General features: G+C 43.1%; 1 protein-coding gene across 2 annotated transcripts in view; it reads left to right on the top strand.

The window, feature by feature from the left end:
* nphp4 (nephronophthisis 4) overlaps positions 1–22,149 on the top strand; it is a 218,076-nt gene that overhangs the window by 135,306 nt on the left and 60,621 nt on the right. For both annotated transcript variants that reach the window (XM_046365548.1, XM_046365547.1), the window contains exons 12-17: positions 162–299; positions 5,266–5,447; positions 9,285–9,476; positions 12,430–12,617; positions 15,927–16,087; positions 18,102–18,270. In XM_046365548.1, the coding sequence (XP_046221504.1) occupies positions 162–299; positions 5,266–5,447; positions 9,285–9,476; positions 12,430–12,617; positions 15,927–16,087; positions 18,102–18,270 (1,030 nt within the window). The remainder of the gene's footprint in view (positions 1–161; positions 300–5,265; positions 5,448–9,284; positions 9,477–12,429; positions 12,618–15,926; positions 16,088–18,101; positions 18,271–22,149) is intronic.

Below are 22,149 nucleotides of genomic sequence, written 5' to 3'. Positions count from 1 at the left end.
ATAGAAGCCTATATATGGCAATGCTGGCCATAGAGAATGCTCCCCACATAGTGCTCTTCATAAGACTCTAATCTTGCTTTATTTTGCAGCATTGATATGCGTTCTCATATTGTTTTAATAAAGTCTAAATAGTTCATGTGAATTCCTGTTGTTTTTCCTAGCTCTCTATGTCTCAGCTGGCAGCTACTTCACGCTACCCGACCATGAGCCACTCCACTGCCGTGTCGCCATGGCAACAGCCATTTTCCTCTCAGCTCTATCCTTCCCCATTGGCATCGGCCCACCAGCTGTCACATGTCGTAAGATTCCACCCCCGTACCCTCTCCCACGCGCACACCGACACACACGCATGGGGATACACACAGTGCTACTCACACGCAGAAACACGGATACATACACACATAGACGCACTGCTACATAAACACATATGGGCACTTTGTAGGTCTCTGACACACTCACATATAAGTGTGCGCACACACACTCATGTATAATTTCCATGGATACGCAGACAGCCACAGCCATTTGAATTCAAAGGCTCACTCACTTTTCTAACACAAAGCTATGTACAGACACATACCTACAGACACACAGGCACACTCGCGCACACACAACCTTGAGAATACAGTTTTTGATGAACTCTGGCATGCTCTTTGTCTTTGGGACTACACAAGGTTTTTCATCTTCTAAATCAAAAGAAACACTCTCTGACTCTGCACTCACATCATTGTGCAAAGGCGGATCCAATTTACTCAAGGTATCCATTTTTTTACAAGCTGTGATTTTCCATTTAACACTACCTGGACACACTACAAATGCATTCCATTCCAAGTTTGATGCAAAGTCCCTGTCCTAGATAATTTGATGTATTTTCATGTTGAGTATACTGATTACAGAATAAGACCCAGTTCTCACTGGTTTTGTTAAAATGTTTTTGTGGCTTAAAGTAACTGACCAGTCAAAATCATACTTGTAAAAGGTCATATTCTGTTAATTCATATCCAAATAATGTTGTTGAGTAGTCCTATACTCGTAATTGTGGCCAACGCATAAATTGAATAAAACAAAACACTTAAAAACATTTTTTTTAAACATCTCAAACTTGTACCTCTAACAGTTAAAAATGTCATCTCCCTGAGGAGGATGAGCTAGCCAATCAGTGATCTACTTGCATAAATATTTGTAATGACCGGTATAATCCCACACCATTCTGTTGTTGTGGTACGCCCACACCATTCTGTTGTTGGGGTACGCCCACACCATTCTGTTGTTGTGGTACGCCCACACCATTCTGTTGTTGTGGTACGCCCACACCATTCTGTTGTTGTGGTACGCCCACACCATTCTGTTTTTGGGGTACGCCCACACCATTCTGTTTTTGGTGTACGCCCACATCATTCTGTTGTTGTGGTACGCCCACACCATTCTGTTGTTGGGGTACGCCCACACCATTCTGTTGTTTGGGTACGCCCACACTATTCTGTTGTTGTGTTACGCCCACACCATTCTGTTGTTGTGGTACGCCCACACCATTCTGTTGTTGGGGTACGCCCACACCATTCTGTTGTTGTGGTACGCCCACACCATTATGTTGTTGTGGTACGCCCACACCATTCTGTTGTTGGGGTACGCCCACACTATTCTGTTTTTGGGGTACGCCCACACCATTCTGTTGTTGGGGTACGCCCACACCATTCTGTTGTTGGGGTACGCCCACACCATTCTGTTGTTGGGGTACACCCACACCATTCTGTTGTTGGGATACGCCCACACATTTCTGTTGTTGGGGTACACCCACACCATTCTGTTGTTGGGGTACGCCCACACCATTCTGTTGTTGGGGTACGCCCACACCATTCTGTTGTTGGGGTACGCCCACACTACTCCAACACAGAAAAGCTGCTTTTTAACTATTTCACTCATATTGTAAGGAATTATAGGTCATATTTCAAAGAAATCTGTAAACACTGGGCAGTTACTTTAAAGAAGATCATTGTAAAGCTGAGGGTGCAGGAACAGGAACTGTGGTACTAATCGTGTTGAGTAACTTCTCGCAAAATAGGAACGGTAATCATTTTTCCTGTTACAACCATGTTGTTTTTTGATTTCCTCACACACTCACAAGGATGCGTACATTTGGCGTCCATTCAATGTGTTTTTTTCTTCTTAAAATGAATGGTGTGAAAATAGTACATTATGAGTTTCATCTCGGAGTGTCTGAGTTCAACTGTTGGATATGTGTTTCATTCTCATTACAATCCGTTTAAACCGACTCAAATGTGCTCCAATATGTCTCTTTAATTTAGATGCCAACAAGAACATCCCTTCTTCTCACAGACTTAAAGATATGCATAGCTGCAAGTGTTACCGCTTGTATCGCCAAATCAATGTCATTATCATTCTTGTATCCAGGACAGTAGAGACACACAGAAATAGTACACATCATATTTATATTACAGATAGCATAACACACAACACAGATTGCAGATAGCATAACACAAACAGGGTTTGAGCCTGGGTCTCCTGCATGCCACAAGACAATGTTAGCCTGCTGAGCTAAAGCTTAGGCATTTGCTCAGGGAACTAACACAAATATGTAGATGTGCTTCAAAGCAGCGAACATTCGCAACCGCTAGCTAACCTAAGTGTCTGTTTAGGGTCTAAACTGCTGCTACACATAGAAGTGGCCATGTAGACTTTCTATTAAATGTAGGAAGAATAGCGAATTTTGAATATTGTTGATAAAAAGCCACAGTAAAACAGTAGAATTGAGCTATTTGCGGCTTCACCGTAACATTATGGGATGTCAATTCAAATCGTTCAATTGAAATTGTTAATTAGAAATATGTTCTCTGCAAACGAAAGCCTTGTTAAACCCACCTCAGGTCTCTGGCAGTGGGCCTTTTTCAAGACAAACATTCCAACCGACCCAGAACCACATCTAGATCGCAGGTTGACGTTTACTGGGATGAGTCTTGTCCTAGATGGGCCAGCTGCAAAGTGGAAATTGGCTATATTGAAAAAATATGCCTTTTGGTCTTAATTTAACGTTACGGTTAGGCATAAGGTTTAGCAGTGTGGTTAGGTTTAGAATCAGATTTTAGGGCTTTGCTAGCTAGTGACCACTCTGCATAGCTGCCTCCAGAACAAGATTCATGACGAAAAACTAACCTGCGTGTACAGTGCATTCGGAAAGTATTCAGACTCTTGACTTTGAGAGTTTACCTTAAGACCTTATTCTCAAATGGATTAAAAAAAAAAAAAAAAAATGTTTTCCCCCTCATCAATCTACACACAACACCCCATAATGACAATGCAAGAATAGGTTTTTAGACATTTTAGCAAATTGATAAAAAACACAAGTACATAAGTATTCATACCCTTTACTCAGTACTTAGTTGAAGCACCTTTGGCAGTGATTACAGCCTCAAGTCGTTTTGGGTATGACACTATATGCTTAGGGTTCGAGTTCAAGTCCGGCTCTGGCTGCGTTGTCTTGGCTGTGTGCTTACGGTCGTTATCCTGTTGGACGGTGAACCTTCGCCCCAGTCTGAGGTCCTGAGCGCTCTGGAGCAGGTTTTCATCAAGGATCTCTCTGTATTTTGTTCCGTTCATCTATACCTCGATCCTGACTAGTCTCCCAGTCCCTGCCATACTTCAGGGATGGTGCCAGGTTTCCTCCAGATGTGACACTTGGTATTCAGGCCAAAAAGTTCAATCTCGGTTTTGTCAGACCAGAGAATCTTGTTTCTCATGGTCTGAGAGTCCTTTAGGTGCCTTTTGGCAAACTCCAAGCAGGCTGTCATGTGCCTTTTACTGATGAGTAGCTCCCGTCTGGCCACTCTACCATAAAGGCCTGGTTGTTGTAGTGCTGCAGAGATGGTTGTCCTCCTGAAAGGTTCTCCACAGAGGAACACTGAAGCTCTGTCAGAGTGACCATCGGGTTCTTGTTCACCTCCCAGACCAAGGCCCTTCTCACCCAATTGCTCAGTGCCTCGACACAATCCTGTCTCGGAGCTCTACAGACAATTCCTTTGACTTCATGGCTTGGTTTTTTTTCTGACATGCATTGTCAATTGTGGGACCTTATATAGACAGGTGTGTGCCTTTCCAAATCATGTCCAATCAATTGAATTTACCACAGGTGGACTCCAATGAAGTTGTAGAAACATCTCAAGGATGATCAATGGAAACAGGATGCACCTGAGCTCAATTTCGGGCTCATAAAGCAAAGGGTCTGAATACTTTTATGTAAATAAGGTATTTCTGTTTTTTTTATTTTTAATACATTTGCACACACAAAAATAATCCTGTTTTTAATTTGTTATTATGGGGTATTGTGTGTAGATTGACGAGTAAACATTTTTATTGAATTCATTTTAGAATAAGGCTGTAACGTAACAAAATGTGGAAAAGGCCAAGGGGTCTGAATACTTTCCAAATGTATATCAAACAGACATAATAATCTAACATCAATGTAATAGGCATTCAAGTAAAGTGTCAGCCATTTAAATGTACTTGAATCACCCTCGACTGCAGTGCCTAGTGCTTTTCTGTGGGCCTAACTAACTACTATAGGTCATTGTATACGTTTCCATCATGGCGGTGTGTGTTGCGGGCGTCACAGTGTGACTTTGATGGAAGTCATTAAGGAGGAGGGTGATGGAAGGTCTTGTAATGTCCTGGCAGGTGTTTTCTTCCACCAATCACCACTAGGACAGGAGAGTGAGGACTGGACTGGAAAATTACGTCATTAACTCTACACAGCTAATTAGCAGCAAGGTTGTGTTCATTAGCCACTAAACAAAATAAAATTGACAAACGGGAAGGGACTATCTGATCTTTTTCCATTGCAAACCGTTTTGCTCGGGTGTGCGCTAATGACTACAACCCTGATACATCGTTCTCAGTGATGCATGTGTCAATGATTCAGGGGAGTCATACTCGGGGGAAACATTTTACATTAAGTTCCCCATATAAATTGTCATTACTTGAACTACATGCGTTCCATTAATGTAGTAAGGGAAACTGACCAATCTGTTTGTTTTGTACAATAATAGTTTAGTACAATTTGTTTATTCAATTTGTTTCATTACATTCCCTGTAATTAGGTCATTTTATGGTGACTTTATGTCAAGTTTGACCTAATTTTAGTTTTTATGTCAACCGCTATATGTTGATAAGGCTCTCTCTCTTTCTCTCCTTTTTTTTGCTAATTTCTTCTTTCTCTCTCTTTCTGGCTTTTCTCTCTCTCTCTCTTTGTGACAGGAGCTCCCAGCTGCCAGCAACATCACCCACCTTGAGGTGGACCTAAACGTGTCCCCTAGGGACCGCCTCCCTGCATACCAATCTGCCGCGCTGGCCAACGAGGGCCACCTGGAGCTCCAAGAGCTGCCATTCACCCCCATCCATGCCCCCATCATCACCATGGGAACACATGCTGCGCCCAGGTGAGCACCAGAGGCCAGGGTCCTTGTCACAGCCAGCGGTTTCACACATCGGTCCCTCGCCTGCTTTGGGTGCCTCGCAGAATGCCTGCATGTTAATGGAAGGATAGGGTCCTCAAGGTCCTTTATATTGACGTTACAAGGAGGTGTTCTGGGAAGAATTGCATAAACGGCAGGAAAAAATGATTTAGTTAACCGTGACCCTTCAAAGCTAACTACAGCTGGATTACTAGTACTGTATCTCAAGTGGTGTTGTCATGTAAAGGGCTTTATCGACGGCGCTAATGCAGTTCGACACTAGTCTCGACCCTGGTATTTTACAACCATGATAAGTCACTCGCATCTGATCGGTCAGGCTTGAGTAGCATTCACGGTCCACACTTGCGGCTGTTACTGAAGTGTGATTAAAAGGCTATTGAATGCTAACCGGCCTCGCACCATGGCTCTGAACATGCCTTTTTTTTAGCTGCCGTGTTATCTCCGTCCAAAGATTTGGGCATCGGTCCATTACACCACAATTCTCTACTGTCTTGCTATCTACCGAGAGATCTATGGGTCAGCTAATTTGTCTAATGTGCAGTGGGTAGTATACAGTAGGTGGAACATTCAGTTAGGAGACAATTTAGAGGAGTAGGATCTGACCTGTTCTAAAATAGCATCTCAAGTGACTGTTTACGATAAGACGGTGTGCGGTAGTCATTTTTAAAGGGGGGCCATTCTTTAAATAACCTATGAGTACTAACAGCATATCTGTTTACTAAATAGATAATATAGAGCTAATAGGCGGTAGGCTGTCATAGTAGAAGTCATAATATAGTACAGTCATGGTGTAACAGAGGAATACCACATGAGAAATGACACCGTGCAAATGACAGACACGGCGGCCGGCGCTCAAACAAACATTTTACATTTTAGTTATTTTGCAGACGCTCCTATCCGGAGTGCATACACTCTGGACAGGAACATATTGAACATATTGTTTGTACTTGTCCCCCGTGGGAATCAAACCCACAACCCTGGCGTTGCAAGTGCCATGCTCTACCAACTGAGCAAACAATTGCATTAGCACAGAATCAGATGAAAAAAATGGGCTGGCATGGAAACCAGTCTTACAGGTCTGTGTCCCAAATGACACACATTATCTTTGACCAGGGACCATACAGTGCATTCGGAAAGTATTCCGACCCCTTGAGTTTTTCCACATTTTGTTACGTTACAGCCTTAAAATGTATTAAATCATTTTTTACATCATCAATCTACACACTTTAGCCCATAATGACACAGCAAAAACAGGTTTTTATATATATTTTTTCATTTACATAAGTATTCAGACCCTTTACTCAGTACTTTGTTGAAGCCCCTTTGGCAGCGATTACAGCCTCGAGTCTTCTTGGATATGACATTACAAGCTTGGCACAATTGTATTTGGGGATTTTCTCCCATTTGTTATCTGCAAATCCTCTCAAGCTCTGTCAGGTTGGATGGGGAGTGTCGCTGCACAGCTATTTTCAGGTCTCTCCAGAGATGTTAGATCGGGTTCAAGTCCGGGCTCTGGCTGCGCCACTCAAGGACATTCAGAGACTTGTCCCGAAGCCACTCCTGTGTTGTCTTGGCTGTGTGCTTAGAGTTATTTTTCTGTTCGAAAGTGAACCTTTGCACCAGTCTGGGGTCCTGAGCGCTCTGAAGCAGGTTTTCATCAACGATCTCTCTGTACTTTGCTCTGTTCATCTTTCCCTCGATCCTGACTAGTCTCCCAGTCCCTGACGCTGAAAAACATCCCCACAGCATGATGCTGCCACCACCATGCTTCACCGTAGGAATGGTGCCAGGTTTCCTCAAGATGTGACGCTTGGCATTCATACCAAAGAGTTCAATCTTGGTTTCGTCAGACCAGAGAATCTTGTTTCTCATGGTCTGAGAGTCCTTAGGGTGCCTTTTGGCAAACTCCAAGCACGCTGTCGTGTGCCTTTTACTGATGAGTGTCTTCCTGGCCATTCTACCATAAAGGCCTGATTGTTGTAGTGCTGCAGAGATGGTTGTCTTTCTGGAAGGTTCTCCCATCTTCACAGAGGAACTGGAGATTTGTCAGTGAGCATCGGGTTATTTGACACCTCTCTGACCAAGGCCCCTCTCCCCCAATTGCTCAGTGTGGCCGGGCGGCCAGCTCTACGAAGAGTCTTGGTGGTTCCAAACTTCTTTCATTTAAGAATAATGGAGGCCACTGTGTTCTTGGGGATCTTCAATGTTGCAGACATTGTTGGCTACCCTTCCCCAGATCTGTGCCTCGACACAATCCTATCTCGGAGCTCTACGGACAATTCCTTCGACCTCATGGCTTGGTTTTTGCTCTGACATGCACTGTCATGCACTGTCAACTGTGGGACCTTGTATAGACAGGTGTGTGCCTTTCCAAATCATGTCCAATCAATTGAATTTACCACAGGTGGACTCCAATCACATTGTAAAAACATCTCAAGGATGATCAATGGATTCTCATAGCAAAGGGTCTGAATACTTATGTAGATAAGGTATTTCTGTTTTCTCTTTTTAATACATTTGCAAAAAGTTATACAGACCTTTTTATGGGGTATTGTGTGTAGATTGACGAGAATTTTTATATTTTTTTATCCATTTTATAATTAGGCTTTAACCTAACAAAATGGGGAAAAAGTCAAGTGGTCTGAGTACTTTCCGAATGCACTCTAAGGGGGCACAGTGTCTGGAACACAGACAGGCGTAGTGCTGTTCGCTGGGATTTAACTTATGGGACTGTGTCTTTAAAAAAAATATCTTCTGAGCGGAATGACCCACTTATTTGAGGAGGATCACAATGAACTTCAAATAACTTTATTAATTTCATTTCAATAATCACAACTGTGTGTCAGATTGAACCCCTTTGAAATTAAGACAGTGGCTCAAATATTAATCCAATCGGGGTGAATTAAGATGGGGAGACAGAAGTGTGAAATGTGTGTATATAGCCATGGCAAACTCGCTCATTTGATAAGGTCTTTGGCATTCCCCTCTGAATAAGCCCAAAATGTAATTAGTTATGAGTCTGTTTTTTCATATTACTTTTGAAGTAAATTGTATTTACTGATATGATTTGTCACATTCATCTTACTGACATTCTCGTGGTAAACAACAGATTGTTCATTTTCCTTTCCCTGAATGTGCACTTTAACCAACCATCTGTGTCTGCTGCTCTGCTACTTATCATGCACGGAGTAGTCCATGTCAATATCAAAAATATAAGTTATGGATGTTACCATGGTTTCCTAAAAACAGGCGGGCCACTGTGATTAGAGATATCTACAGATTATGGTTGAAATCCTGAGGGAGTGTTTTGACACTGGTCCTCCTCTCCCCCCAGATGGGATTCTCTCTGTGTGTTATCGATGAACAGGGTCTGGATGCCAACATCCTCAAACCATCGTAGTCATTCTCCCTCCATGTTTCGATTGCCAACCTGAGTATTAGGGTTGTGGTCAATTGCTCTCTTCGTGAATTGAAAACAAACCCTCTTTGAATACAGTATAATGACTATAGAGTATAGTATTAAGACTATTTCACTGGAATTGAACCCAACCCATGTCACTGCGTTTTTCCATTAAGTTTGGTTGCTAATACAAATAGCTTTGTACTCTCTAGGGCTGTGTCTGAAATGAGACCATTTCTCCTAGTATATATAGTGCACTACTTTTGGCCAGAGCCTCATGGGCTTCCTAACGGGCTCTGTCCAGAAGTAGTGTGCTATATAGGGAATATAGGATCGATGCCATTTCAGACGAAGCCTAGATTCTTCTTTTTGTTTGAGGATTGTTTCCTCTTTTTTTGCAGCTCTTCCTTTGTGAGTTCCAGGAGCTCCCTGGCCCACCTCTACTCAGCCGGCTTCCCCAACATCACAGACCCCAGTGGGCTGGTGGCTGAAGTGCAGGACCCGACAGAACCAGTCAACTTTGACCCCCAGAGAGAGGAGGCGGATCCCCTGCAGGGCAATGTGCTCCTGCTGCAGTTTCTGGCATTTTCCAGGTGAACCCACAGCCGTCTGGTCATGTTTGTGGCTCTACAGCACCATGCATAAACATCACCCACGTAGTGTAGGCTGAGATTGATTCTAATCAGCATGTTATGTACTCTGTTGAACTGTACATTGTCTTCCAATATTCATATAGGATGGATTTGCCTTGTGCCTCCAGAATGCAATGCAAGTATAAGGGTGTATCATAACTTCAGTCAAATGTTCACTTTGTCATGCATTGATCTCACTGGGCAAATAAGTGAACATTTGACTTAAGTGAAAGCTAGGATTCGCCCCATAGTGATGAAACCACATATGAGGATTTGAGCTTGACTATTTTTGTCTGCAAATAAGAATAATGGGCTTGAAAAAAATGACATTTTATATGAGCCTCCACACCACTTAGTATGAAAATATAAGAAGAGACATTTCCTGTGTGCACTTGGTCTCCAGCCAAGGACATACGGTGCTTTCTGATGTTGATGTCCAGCCAAGATTACTTCAGTGCACTTACACACACTTACTCTTGACGATTTAAGGCTCACACGCACGCATGAAAACATACGCACAAAAACACACACACACACACACAAAGCCTTGTCAAATACATCCCAGGTCCTGCAGCTGTCCCCTCTGCCAAAGCCTGACTTTTATTTTGTCATCAGCTCTGTCATCCCCAAGATAAAAGCATCAGGCATTTGTCATATGCATCACCGACGGCCCTGCGAGCAAGGTAAAGCCACTTCTTTTGTGGCTGCAGCTTTGAGGCTTCAGCGCAGTTTGAAACATAATGGTAGCTTTTATGTTTTGACGATTACCTCTCTGACTGAATTGCAGGCTGGCAATTTACAGTAGTCCACCTCACATAAAAGGAATCAACAGATACGCTCAAAGTGCCGCAAGTGGGGGGAAATTAAGGATGAGACATTTTGTAATTAAAAAAATAGGTATTTAATTTGATAAAGCTCGACGTTATCCTTTTTCCTGCCATCTCAGCTGCTCACTACTGTCAGACTTGTAGGCCTTTCAGCAGTTTCACTAAAACAATTTCAACCACCTCACAAATACATACTTCATGCCATCTTGAAGGCTCTCCAAGAGTCCTCGGCATTTGCGGCTCGCTCTGAAACAATGGGCACGACACACTTTGTTTCCCTAACAAAATGACCTAATAAACTTGATGAACGGGTACAGTGGGCAAGGGGGAATGACTGTGAACCAACGTGTCTCCGGAATGACTGATATCATTTCTGCGTCTCTCTCTACAATGCTGTAATTATCAATCTTGTCTGTTTACTGGAAGAATATTAATGTCCGGCTGTGTCAGAAATGGCACCCTATTTCCTATATTGTGCACTGTGCCCTATATAGGGAATAGTGTGCCACTTGGGACACAACCCCAATCTCTGTAGCCACATAGAGACATGAGCTTGCGCCATCCTTTTTATCACAGGAATCTCTGCCGGTGTGTCTCCGGGGTCAGACTTTGCTCTTATTAAATTCCACTTCAACGTGGTGGTTTTGATACCGTTCGTGCTCGGTGGGCCTCACAGTGACTGCCTCACCCTAAACGCTTCTCCTCCCATTTATATAATGCCCAATGATTGATTGCTAATCTTCTCGCGGGGAAATAGAGAAGTAATCGTTTCCGTCCCTAATCTCACTCGCAGCTCATTTATTCCAAGCACCGAGACTGAGGGGACGGCGGGCGAGAGTTTGGGCCCACCCACGGTTTGGAGAGTATGTGTGTGGAGATTGTGTGTGTTTAGTGCTAATACGCTCACAGGGTGGTCGTTTTAAGTCGTGTGAAATAGAAGAAAGTTGAGGACTGATTTAGATTCAATCACTCTACCACCTATAGTTGATTCCCAGACTAGGACAAAAGATACATTCCTCTTGCTCTGAAAGCAAGTAATTTGGTCCCATCATTACAACGAAAAAAATAATACTTCTCACTGCCAATCAGAACAAGCATGCTTTCTCATTGTACAAAAAAATGAACTAAAATAGGATTTTACCCCCAGATACAGGGTTACAACAGGTTTTGATAGAGTAGGGCCATTGATTTTATCACCGAAGATGAATCCATCTATGGTTGTTAAAGGTGTGATGCTGTAGGCCTATAGCTGCGGAGAGGGCACCTTTTCTATCAGTCTCTGATTTATGGGGGTTTCATTAAGTGATCTAGCCCTCCTAATCTCAAAACACTATTGGTTTTGTCGTTTTAAGGTCCTGTAAAAAGGACACCTCTGTAGGGACGTGGATGTGTGGGGAAAGTGTTGATTTTTGTTTCCAGGAAACCGACGAAGCTGAATGATTGACTGATCTGACTCTCTGATTCAATTTGATTTAATGACATTTTTAAATGGGTGTTATTAAATCCTAAATGTGCTTCTCCCACTGCACATTGATTGGTTCGATAAAAAAATATCATACCTGGCAGAAGCTCAGCGATGATATTCCAAGTAGAATGTAATATTAAAGTGAATATAACAAATGCCTGTGTACTGTGTTGAGTAGCAGACTTTATTATCCCCCAAGGGGCAATTTGCTATACGGAAAATAGACAAATTCTGTATATTGACAACATATAGAATATATGCAACATAAAGACTAAATATAGCAGCGCAAAAGTGTAATCAATTCATAAAAAATCAAGATGGCCTACTTTAACTGATATAGCCTTTAGCGTAATAGTGTAGTTTGAGAATGGTGAATGTGGTATACATTGTAGACTAAGTCAGGGTTAAAAACTGTGAATAGCACCTACTGTATGTTGTAGTACATGAAGTCAACGTCATATAACATTAGGATTTAGTGTATGAAGCTATGTTGTAGTGTATGAAGTAATGTTCAGTGTGAATAGTGTGTACTACAGTACATGCAGGTTACATCATGTAATGTAAGGGTTTAGCATAAATAAACTGTGTAACCTTTGTTTCCTCTCTTCCTGTTTGCCCAAAGGATACCACAGCAAGGGGGGAGCAGCAACTGGCCAGACTCTGTTCATTTCACCTTCCAGCTCTACCGCTTCCCACCAGTGACCACACAGCGCCTGAAACTACTGGGCATCGACAAGCTGCCGAAGAAATCCAGCGAGACGCCACCCTGTGTCCTGGCCGTCATTAACAAGGATGGAACAGTCAACTCTGGTAAGGGGACCAGAGGAAACATTTTGAACTGTACCAACCAGATGTGAATTCAAATACTATTAGAAATCATTTCAAATATTTTAGCTGGGCTTGATTGAGTTTGCCTGAATCAATGGAACCAGAATAGTAGAATAGTTGCGCTAACTTGCAAACCCTGCTGATCTGGCACTCCAAGCAGGCTAAAGAAAATACAAAGTATTTCAAATAGTATTTGAACCCATTTCTGTTGAATATTTGCAAACACTCCTATTCAATCATAGAGCTCATGCATAGGGCCTAAGGAAACGGCCTAGATATTAGTACTGCTGCTGTGTGTTCATCCCAAATAGCACCCTTTCCCTATATAGTGCACTATTTCTGACTAGGGCCTATAGGGCTCTGATCAAAGGAATTGCACTATATAGGGAATAGGGCACCATTTGGAATGCAGTCCCTGAGTGGTATTGCATGACACCCCTGCTCCTGTCCCACGCCCACCTCCCTCTCTGCACCCACCCATGATGTGTGCCCAGAACATATTGTACATGATCATGAACATTTACATATGTATGTAAGCTCCAAGTCTCTCCCTCTCTCTCTCTCTCTCTCTCTCTCTCTCTCTCTCTCTCTCTCTCTCTCTCTCTCTCTCTCTCTCTCTCTCTCTCTCTCTCTCTCTCTCTCTGTCTCTCTCTCTCTCTCTCTCTCTCTGTGTCTCTCTCTCTATCTCTCTCTGTGTCTGTGTGTATAACTGTATTACATATTTAGGATCTTAATTTGACCACTCATTTGTTGCTGAGAATTTTCCTGCACATCAGGAAATCCAAACCTGTAGTGTATTTGAGTTTTAAAAAGGCTTCGGAGTCTGTGATTACGACTTTGACATTTTACTTGATTTACCGTAACAAAAAATGCATGAACCCTGACAAAAATGTACATTAATTATAATCCACATAATAATTCACATTCCCTGTTGCGGCAAGATTTTTTTCCTGCTGTAGCAAACTTTCTCAAATTAAGAGCAGAATGGAATTGTCTTTAGCATGCAAGATGTGTCTTCAAGCATAAGATATTGTAAAAGCTGCTTCTCTCAGAAGCTCTTAGACCAGACATGATGTACTGTACCATGGCAGCATGAAAGATATACGGCAGGGTAGTACCACTGCTAGTGACGTCAGGGGTGACACGGCTGCACGGAGGTGGCCTCGCACTACCCAGCTCCCCAGCAGGCCACCGGGGCTGAGGACATGCGTCATAGGGATCCCAAATAACACCCTATTCCCTATAGAGCCCAGATCAAAAGTAATGCTTGCACTACATAGGGAATAGGGGGCCATGGCTTTTCTTTTTCCGTTCACCATCGTTTGTGTGAATAAAATCATGTTCTTACATCTATTTCTGGTCTCTTTCTTTTTACCCCAATTTCCATCTTGTCTCATCGCTTCAACGGGCTCGGGAGGCGAAGGTCAAGTCATGCGTCCTCCAAAACATGATCAGCCAATTGATGACCAGGTCCGCCTGCAGGCACCCAACCTGCCACAAGGAGTCGCTAGTGTGTGTTGAGCCAAGTATAGCGTCCCCGGCCAAACCCTCCCCTAACCCGGACGATGCTGGGCCAATTGTACGCCGCCCTATGGAACTCCCGATCACGGCCGGTAGTGATACAGCCTGGGATCGAACCCGGGTCTGTAGTGACGCCTCTAGCACTGTGATGCAGTGTCTTAGACCACTGCGCCACCCAGGAGGCCACTGTGTCTGGTCTTTTGATAATTCTTTGTTTTAAACCCTCAATTAAACATTGGTGTAACCTTGGTATAACATCGATTGTCGATGGGGGGGGTTGAAGGGTTGCTTTGGTGTTTGATGTGTTATGTACTAACGAGCCACTGTTTACGAGACGTTCGCACCTTGCTTCCAAATACACACAGGCAAACACGAGCACACACATATACTTTAGATTCATCGAAATTTGATGCCTAAAAAAGGCCATTTTCAATTCATTAGCCTAATTTAATGTGAGGTTTTATCCTGACTTGACCTTATAGGACAGTATGTGTGTGTGGACAAGGGCTGGGAATTACCAGGGAGCTCACAATACAATAGTGTCACGATACTTATGTGCCGATACGATATACAGTGGGGCAAAAAAGTATTTCGTCAGCCACCAATTGTGCAAGTTCTCCCACTTAAAAAGATGAGAGGCCTGTAATTTTCATAGGTACACTTCAACTATGACAGACAAAATGAGGGAAAACAATCCAGAAAATCACATTGTAGGATTTTTCATTAATTTATTTGCAAATTCCTTCATTGCCCGGGCAGTGTGTTTGGGATCATTGTCATGCTGAAAGACCCAGCCACGTTTCATCTTCAATGCCTTGCTGATGGAAGGAGGTTTTCACTCAAAATCTCACGATACATGGCCCCATTCATTCTTTCCTTTACACGGATCAGTCGTCCTGGTCCCTTTGCAGAAAGACAGCCCCAAGACATTATATTTCCACCCCCATGCTTCACGGTAGTTATGGTGTTCTTTGGATGCAACTCAGCATTCTTTGTCCTCCAAACACGACGAGTTGAGTTTTTACCAAAAAGTTATATTTTGGTTTCATCTGACCATATGACATTCTCCCAATCTTCTTCTGGATCATCCAAATGTTCTCTAGCAAACTTCAGATGGGCCTGGACATGTACTGGCTTAAGCAGGGGGACACGTCTGGCACTGCAGGATTTGAGTCCCTGGCGGCGTAGTGTGTTACTGATGGTAGGCTTTGTTACTTTGGTCCCAGCTCTCTGCAGGTCATTCACTAGGTCCCCCCCCCGTGTGGTTCTGGGATTTTTGCTCACCGTTCTTGTGATCATTTTGACCCGACGGTGTGAGATCTTGCGTGGAGCCCCAGGTCGAGGGAGATTATCAGTGGACTTGTATGTCTTCCATTTCCTAATAATTGATCCCACAGTTGATTTCTGGATTTTTTCTAATTTTGTCTGTCATAGTTGAAGTGTACCTATGATGACAATTACAGGCCTCTCTCATCTTTTTAAGTGGGAGAACTTGCACAATTGGTGGCTGACTAAATACTTTTTCGCCCCACTGTAACTGTCATATAGTATGACTCCATATGAGTGTGTATGCTTTCTCTCTGTTTTAAATATGTGAATGTGTACGTATCTGTGTCCCTCCCTCTTCAATATGCTATATCTTTCATAGAAATATAATTACTACATGTACACTCAAAATGGCTGCCGGTCCACTCATTACAGAGCCATTGACTTGAATGGGGATCTAGTTCTTGTAATTTTATCTCTATGGTATCATCTCCCTCTTTCCAGGCACCCCGGGGCTCCAGCTGCAGTTCCGTGTGGACGGGGCATTCTTGCAGCCGGGTGAGAGACGCTGGTTCCTGCGCTACCTGGCCCTGCACACTCTGCAGGTGGATGTGTGGGACAGCCAATCCCTCCTGCTCATCGGCTCCACAGCCCTGGGGCTCAAGGTACAGTAAGACAGGCCTATTAGCCTCACCTCACATGGTCAGACGGCACACTCTGACTGGCAGTTGTCCTTGTTTTTTTCTACCACACATGACACCCTATGTTTCACTACATTTAGCCTGGGAAACAGACTGGTACTCTGGCTATCCTATTCACACTACTTTTGACCAGGCTCACCCAATTCGCCATAAAGTGCTCTACTTTTGGCCAGACTCAGCCAATTTGTTATAGTATATACAGTGCATTCGGCAAGTGTTCAGACCCCTTGACTTTTTGGTGTTCTTCGGCTTGCAAGCCTCCCCTTTTTCCTCCAAACATAACGATGGTCATTATGGCCAAACGGTTCCATTTTTGTTTCATCAGACAGAGGACATTTCTCCAAAAAGTATGATCTTTGTCCCCATGTGCCGTAGCAAACCGTAGTCTGGCTTTTTTAATAGCGGTTTTGGAGCAGTGGCTTCTTCCTTGCTGAGCGGCCTTTCAGGTTATGTCGATATAGGACTCGTTTTACTGTGGATATCGACACTTCGTACCTGTTTCCTCCAGCATCTTCACAAGGTCCTTTGCTGTTGTTCTGGGATTGATTTGCACTTTTCGTACCAAAGTACGTTCATCTCTAGGAGGCAGAATGCGTCTCCTTCCTGAGTGGTATGACGGCTGCGTGGTCCCATGGTGTTTATACTTGCGTACTATTGTTTGTACAGATGAACGCGGTATTGCTCCCAAAGATGAACCAGACTTGTGGAGGTCTACAATTGTTTTTCTGAGGTCTTGGCTGATTTCTTTTGATTTTCTCATGATGTCAAGCAAAGAGGCACTGAGTTTGAAGGTAGGCCTTGAAATACTTAAAAAGCTACACCTCCAATTGACTCAAATGATGTCAATTAGCCTATCACAAGCTTCTAAAGCCATGACATCATTTTCTGGAATGTTCTAAGCTGTTTAAAGACACAGTCAACTTAGTGTTTGTAAACTTCTGACCCACTGGAATTGCGATACAGTGAATTATAAGTGAAATAATCTGTCTGTAAACAATTGTTGGAAAAATTACTGGTGTCATGCACAAAGTAAATGTCCTAACCGACTTGCCAAAACTATAGTCTGTTAACAAGAAATGTGTGGAATCGTTGAAAAACTAGTTTTAATGACTCCAACCTAAGTGTATGTAAACTTCAGACTTCAACTGTATATATATATATAAATATAACCACTTTTTTGGGGTAGGCACAAAACTACCTTCATACTTCGTTCGTTTTTTAAAAATCGTTTCTTAAATCCGGCACCGGAGAACACCATCTTGTCTGTGAGAATCCCCCCTATCCACAGTGGGGTCCCATTAGTTTGGAGGCCAATCGGTTCGGACGCTACCAAATAGAAGTTGGCACTTCAACAGCACCGACTTCAGCCAAGTCTCCTGACACGGAGAGTGCCAGGAGAGTCGTGAGAGTCTCCCCTTTCCATAGAGGGGTCATAATAGTTTGTAGGTCAAACTGTTCGGACTCTACAGACGTTTTCGTGAGAAGACCGATTTTCAGGATTTAAAATCTTCAGGGTCTCATGGTCTGACAAACACCGCTCTAGGTCTGCCACTGACACCTCATGTAGCCTATTACCGGCAACTTCAGGAGAGTAATGGCAGAACCTGCAAAAGCCAGTAGGAGCAGAAGATGGATGGTCAGGTTATGTTTTTTTCCCATCTGGTTATCTTGATCTGTCTCTGTGCAGCATATGTTGCGTCAGTAGTTTGTGTGGTGTTGTGTCTCCGGGCAGCATATGTTGTGTCAGGGCCGTCCTGGCTGTTTATTTATTTGGATCTGAACACGTCCCAATCTCTGCCCCTGATCTCTGAACGCTCCCCTATCTTGTCGTGTCTCCGAAACGCTGATCTGTGTCTCCGCACAGCATATGTTGTGTCAGGGCCCTCCTGCTTGCTTGTTTGTTTGTTTGTGTTGTGTCTCTAAACACGCCCCTATCTTGTTGTGTCTCTGAACACACCCCTGCATCTCTGTCATTCAGCATATGTTGCGGCAGGGCCGTCCAGCTGTACAGGCCACTCATGAGCTGGAGGTCATCACCACAGAGTACATGGGTGAAGGTGTGCCGGTGAGCCTGCACCGGGCCCCCAACCCGATCAGTGTCATCACCACCATCAAAGGTCGGCTCCATCTGCGCCTGGGCAACGTGGGTAAGGACGAGAGCACTGCATTTATTACTGAAGTATATTAATCTACTATTCAATGCCGATTTAATTGGTTTACAATTGTAACCAGGTATCAATAACAGGAAACTTAAACTGGAACAGTGAAATGGTACGGTTGGTGAGGCATTGCGCTCCACAAAGAGCAAAGGTAGAAATTAAGTAGCCTAAGGAAGTTAGTAAGTATTAAGAAAAGTACACCTACTCTATTTACCCTCAATAGATGGTTGGCTGAAGTTTAGGAAGAGCACACTCATACTGTCTACCAGGACAATATGGATAGGGATAAGGAGTCTGGAGAGCACACTCATACTGTCTACCAGGACAATATGGATAGGGATAAGGACTCTGGAGAGCACACTCATACTGTCTACCAGGAGAATATGGATAGGGATAAGGACTCTGGAGAGAACACTCATACTGTCTACCAGGACAATATGGATAGGGATAAAGACTCTGGAGAGCACACTCATACTGTCTACCAGGACAATATGGATAGGGATAAGGAGTCTGGAGAGCACACTCATACTGTCTACCAGGACAATATGGATAGGGATAAGGAGTCTGAGAGCACACTCATACTGTCTACCAGGACAATATGGATAGGGATAAGGAGTCTGGAGAGCACACTCATACTGTCTACCAGGACAATATGGATAGGGATAAGGAGTCTGAGAGCACACTCATACTGTCTACCAGGACAATATGGATAGGGATAAGGAGTCTGGAGAGCACACTCATACTGTCTACCAGGACAATATGGATAGGGATAAGGAGTCTGGAGAGCACACTCATACTGTCTACCAGGACAATATGGATAGGGATAAGGAGTCTGGAGAGCACACTCATACTGTCTACCAGGACAATATGGATAGGGATAAGGAGTCTGGAGAGCACACTCATACTGTCTACCAGGACAATATGGATAGGGATAAGGACTCTGGAGAGCACACTCATACTGTCTACCAGGACAATATGGATAGGGATAAGGACTCTGGAGAGCACACTCATACTGTCTACCAGGACAATATGGATAGGGATAAGGAGTCTGGAGAGCACACTCATACTGTCTACCAGGACAATATGGATAGGGATAAGGAGTCTGGAGAGCACACTCATACTGTCTACCAGGACAATATGGATAGGGATAAGGAGTCTGGAGAGCACACATGCTGTAACGAACAACAGACTTGGATGGGAGCACACAGTAGTAAAGCTTGATTGTATGTCACATACGTTACACTGTGTGCTTGGGTGACATTGGATTGTAGTCTATGTGCTGGACTTTCGGGACACGACGCCCGCTTTTCAAGCAGTCATCCAATTGAAGTGTTTTAGCCCCACAGTGTCACGGCAGCTGTCGATAGTTTTGTCGTTCGTTGTCGGAATAAATAATACCCACTAATAAACAGTACATATCACCGTTGGGCCTCGAAAAGCCCAATTTTCCGACAGAGTAATTGTGGTTCTAATACGACTCGCTTCCTCCCTGCTTATCTCCTAAAGCAGGGTAAGAGCGCGGTGAGAAATTGGAAACGTCTGGCATGTAATTTCCAATCAAGACTTAGATATCCATCAGGCCTGGCTTTGTCTCCCAGCAGCCGACAGTTGGAATCAATTAACAGGCGAGGATGCCCATGAATCAGCCCTGTGCACACCGAGCACCTCCATCTCTCCCTGTAGCGCTCTCTCCTTCTATCCATCCATCCATCTATCTCTCTCTCTCTCTTTCTCTCTCTCTGTTTAGCTACCTCTCTCACTTCCTCTCTCCCTGTCTCTGAAGCTCTCTTTCTAGCTCTATTTCACCCCATCCCTACCTTACTCACTCACTCTCTCTCTCTCGCTTCCACTCTCTATCTCACTCCATCTCTCTTTCTCTCTCTTGCTGACTCCAATTCTCTCTCTCTCCCCCCCCGTCTTCCTCTGTTGGCTCTCATCAAGCCTTAATGAATCTCTCATCTTATTTGTTCCTCTGTGAGAGATGGTCATTAGCGTGTTTGAAGGAGAGCTGGAATTTACCTACTGCCAAGACAGATGGAGGTGGTGGAGAGATTATGTTCTGTTAGTGAAGCTCACCAGGGCCCCTATCTCTCGGCACAGTACCCCAACAACAATGGGGGGGAATCTCTGAGTGGAAGCGAGAGAGAGGGGTGGGAAGAGTGAGGTAAAGAAAGAGAAGGAAAGAGCGAGACGGAGAGAGATCGAGGAGGTGGTGGGAGAGATTACAAAAAAAGTAAAGAGAAAATAGGGGGGAGTGTTTGAACTAGTTTAAACTCTACAGGATCGGTGTGTCCCCCCAGCGGGACGGTTGAGCTAACGTGCGCTAATGTGATTTGCATGATGTTGTAAGTAACTAGAACATTTCCCAGGACATAGACATGTCTTATATGGGCAGAAAGCTTAAATTCTTGGTAATCTAACTGCACTGTCCAATTTACAGTAGCTATTACAGTGAAAAAATACCATGCTATTGTTTGAGAAGGCACAAGAACAAAAAAATGTATCACGGCAACTGGTTTGATACATTCACCTCTGAAGGTAAATAATGTACTTACATTCAGTAATCTTGCTCTGATTTGTCATCCTGAGGTTCCCAGAGATAAATGTAGCATAGTTTTGTTTGATAAAATCTATTTTTATATTCAAATCTAGATGTGTGAAGGTTAGTGTCTGTTCAGTAGGGAAGCTAATCCATTAACTATCCATTATTTATGACATTCCTGGGAGTGTGTAAACTAAAAACAATTATTACCATATAATTGTTTTATGTTCTCTATAGTTATGTACTTGAAAAATGTATAAATTGATCAATTTGGCATATTTGGGCAGACTTGATACAACATTTTGAACAGTAACGCAATGGTTCATTGGATCAGTCTAAAACTTTGCACATAAACTGCTGCCCACTAGTGGCCAAAATCTAAATTGTGCATATTCTCCTAAATTAATTTCACATTTCCACAAACTGTGTTTCCTTTCAAATGGTATAAAGAATATGCATATCCTTGCTATTCTCATTGATTCTACATATTGTAAATTGAAAATAAACATTTTTGCTAAAAGTATTGTTATATTATTGATCAATTGACTATGACTTTTCAGATCACCCAGTAGTGCTATCTGCAGGGTTTGCTCCAAGTAAATGTTGCAATTCCTGGACCAGTGACCCAAAACCAGCTACATATGGACAGTACCAAAACAAATTATCTAATGATTCTGTCTCTTCACAGCACAATCTGCAGAGCTGGGAAGGTTGTATCCCACATATAAATAACATTCTATTGGTTGCAAGAATTTTGTATAATAATTTAAATAGAAAAATTATATGTTTAGAATCCGACGTCATTTTGCGTATCAGTTCATAAACCATGTGCCATGGAATCGGTATGTCAAAAATGTCTTCCTAACTATTTTGCCATCTATATGGCACAGCTTTTTAATTCATCACGATTTTCTTTCAGAGATAGATGGGACGGGTTGAATGGAGCTGAAAGTTGGGACTAATAACAACTAATAACAATGAGATAACTAATGTAAAACATACTGTGTCCATAAAATGTTTATAGGTTAAGTACTTTTGTAAAAGAGCACAGTTTGAAAGATATGGCAAATAGAAATCAAACTGGATGGACATCAGAAATAGATGGGAGAAGTTGAGGGTAGAGGAAGAACAGGAGTAAAAACAAACATAAGAGAACTATTGTAAAATAGACTGTGTCCATAAAATGTTTGTATAAGCTGGCAGTAGAGGCTTAAGCGGTGTTGTTCAGCAGTTTACTCCAATTGGGGGAGGGGTGGTAGGGTTAGAAAGTAATGAAGGAAAATATATGTATTTATATGTGTGTGTGGGTGGGTGGATGTACAGTA

Source organism: Oncorhynchus gorbuscha, linkage group LG10 (genome assembly GCF_021184085.1).
Source record: "Oncorhynchus gorbuscha isolate QuinsamMale2020 ecotype Even-year linkage group LG10, OgorEven_v1.0, whole genome shotgun sequence".
In the NCBI taxonomy this organism is placed as follows: domain Eukaryota; kingdom Metazoa; phylum Chordata; class Actinopteri; order Salmoniformes; family Salmonidae; genus Oncorhynchus; species Oncorhynchus gorbuscha.
Note: the sequence above shows the minus strand (reverse complement) of the source record. Positions and strands in the feature narration are given on the sequence as shown.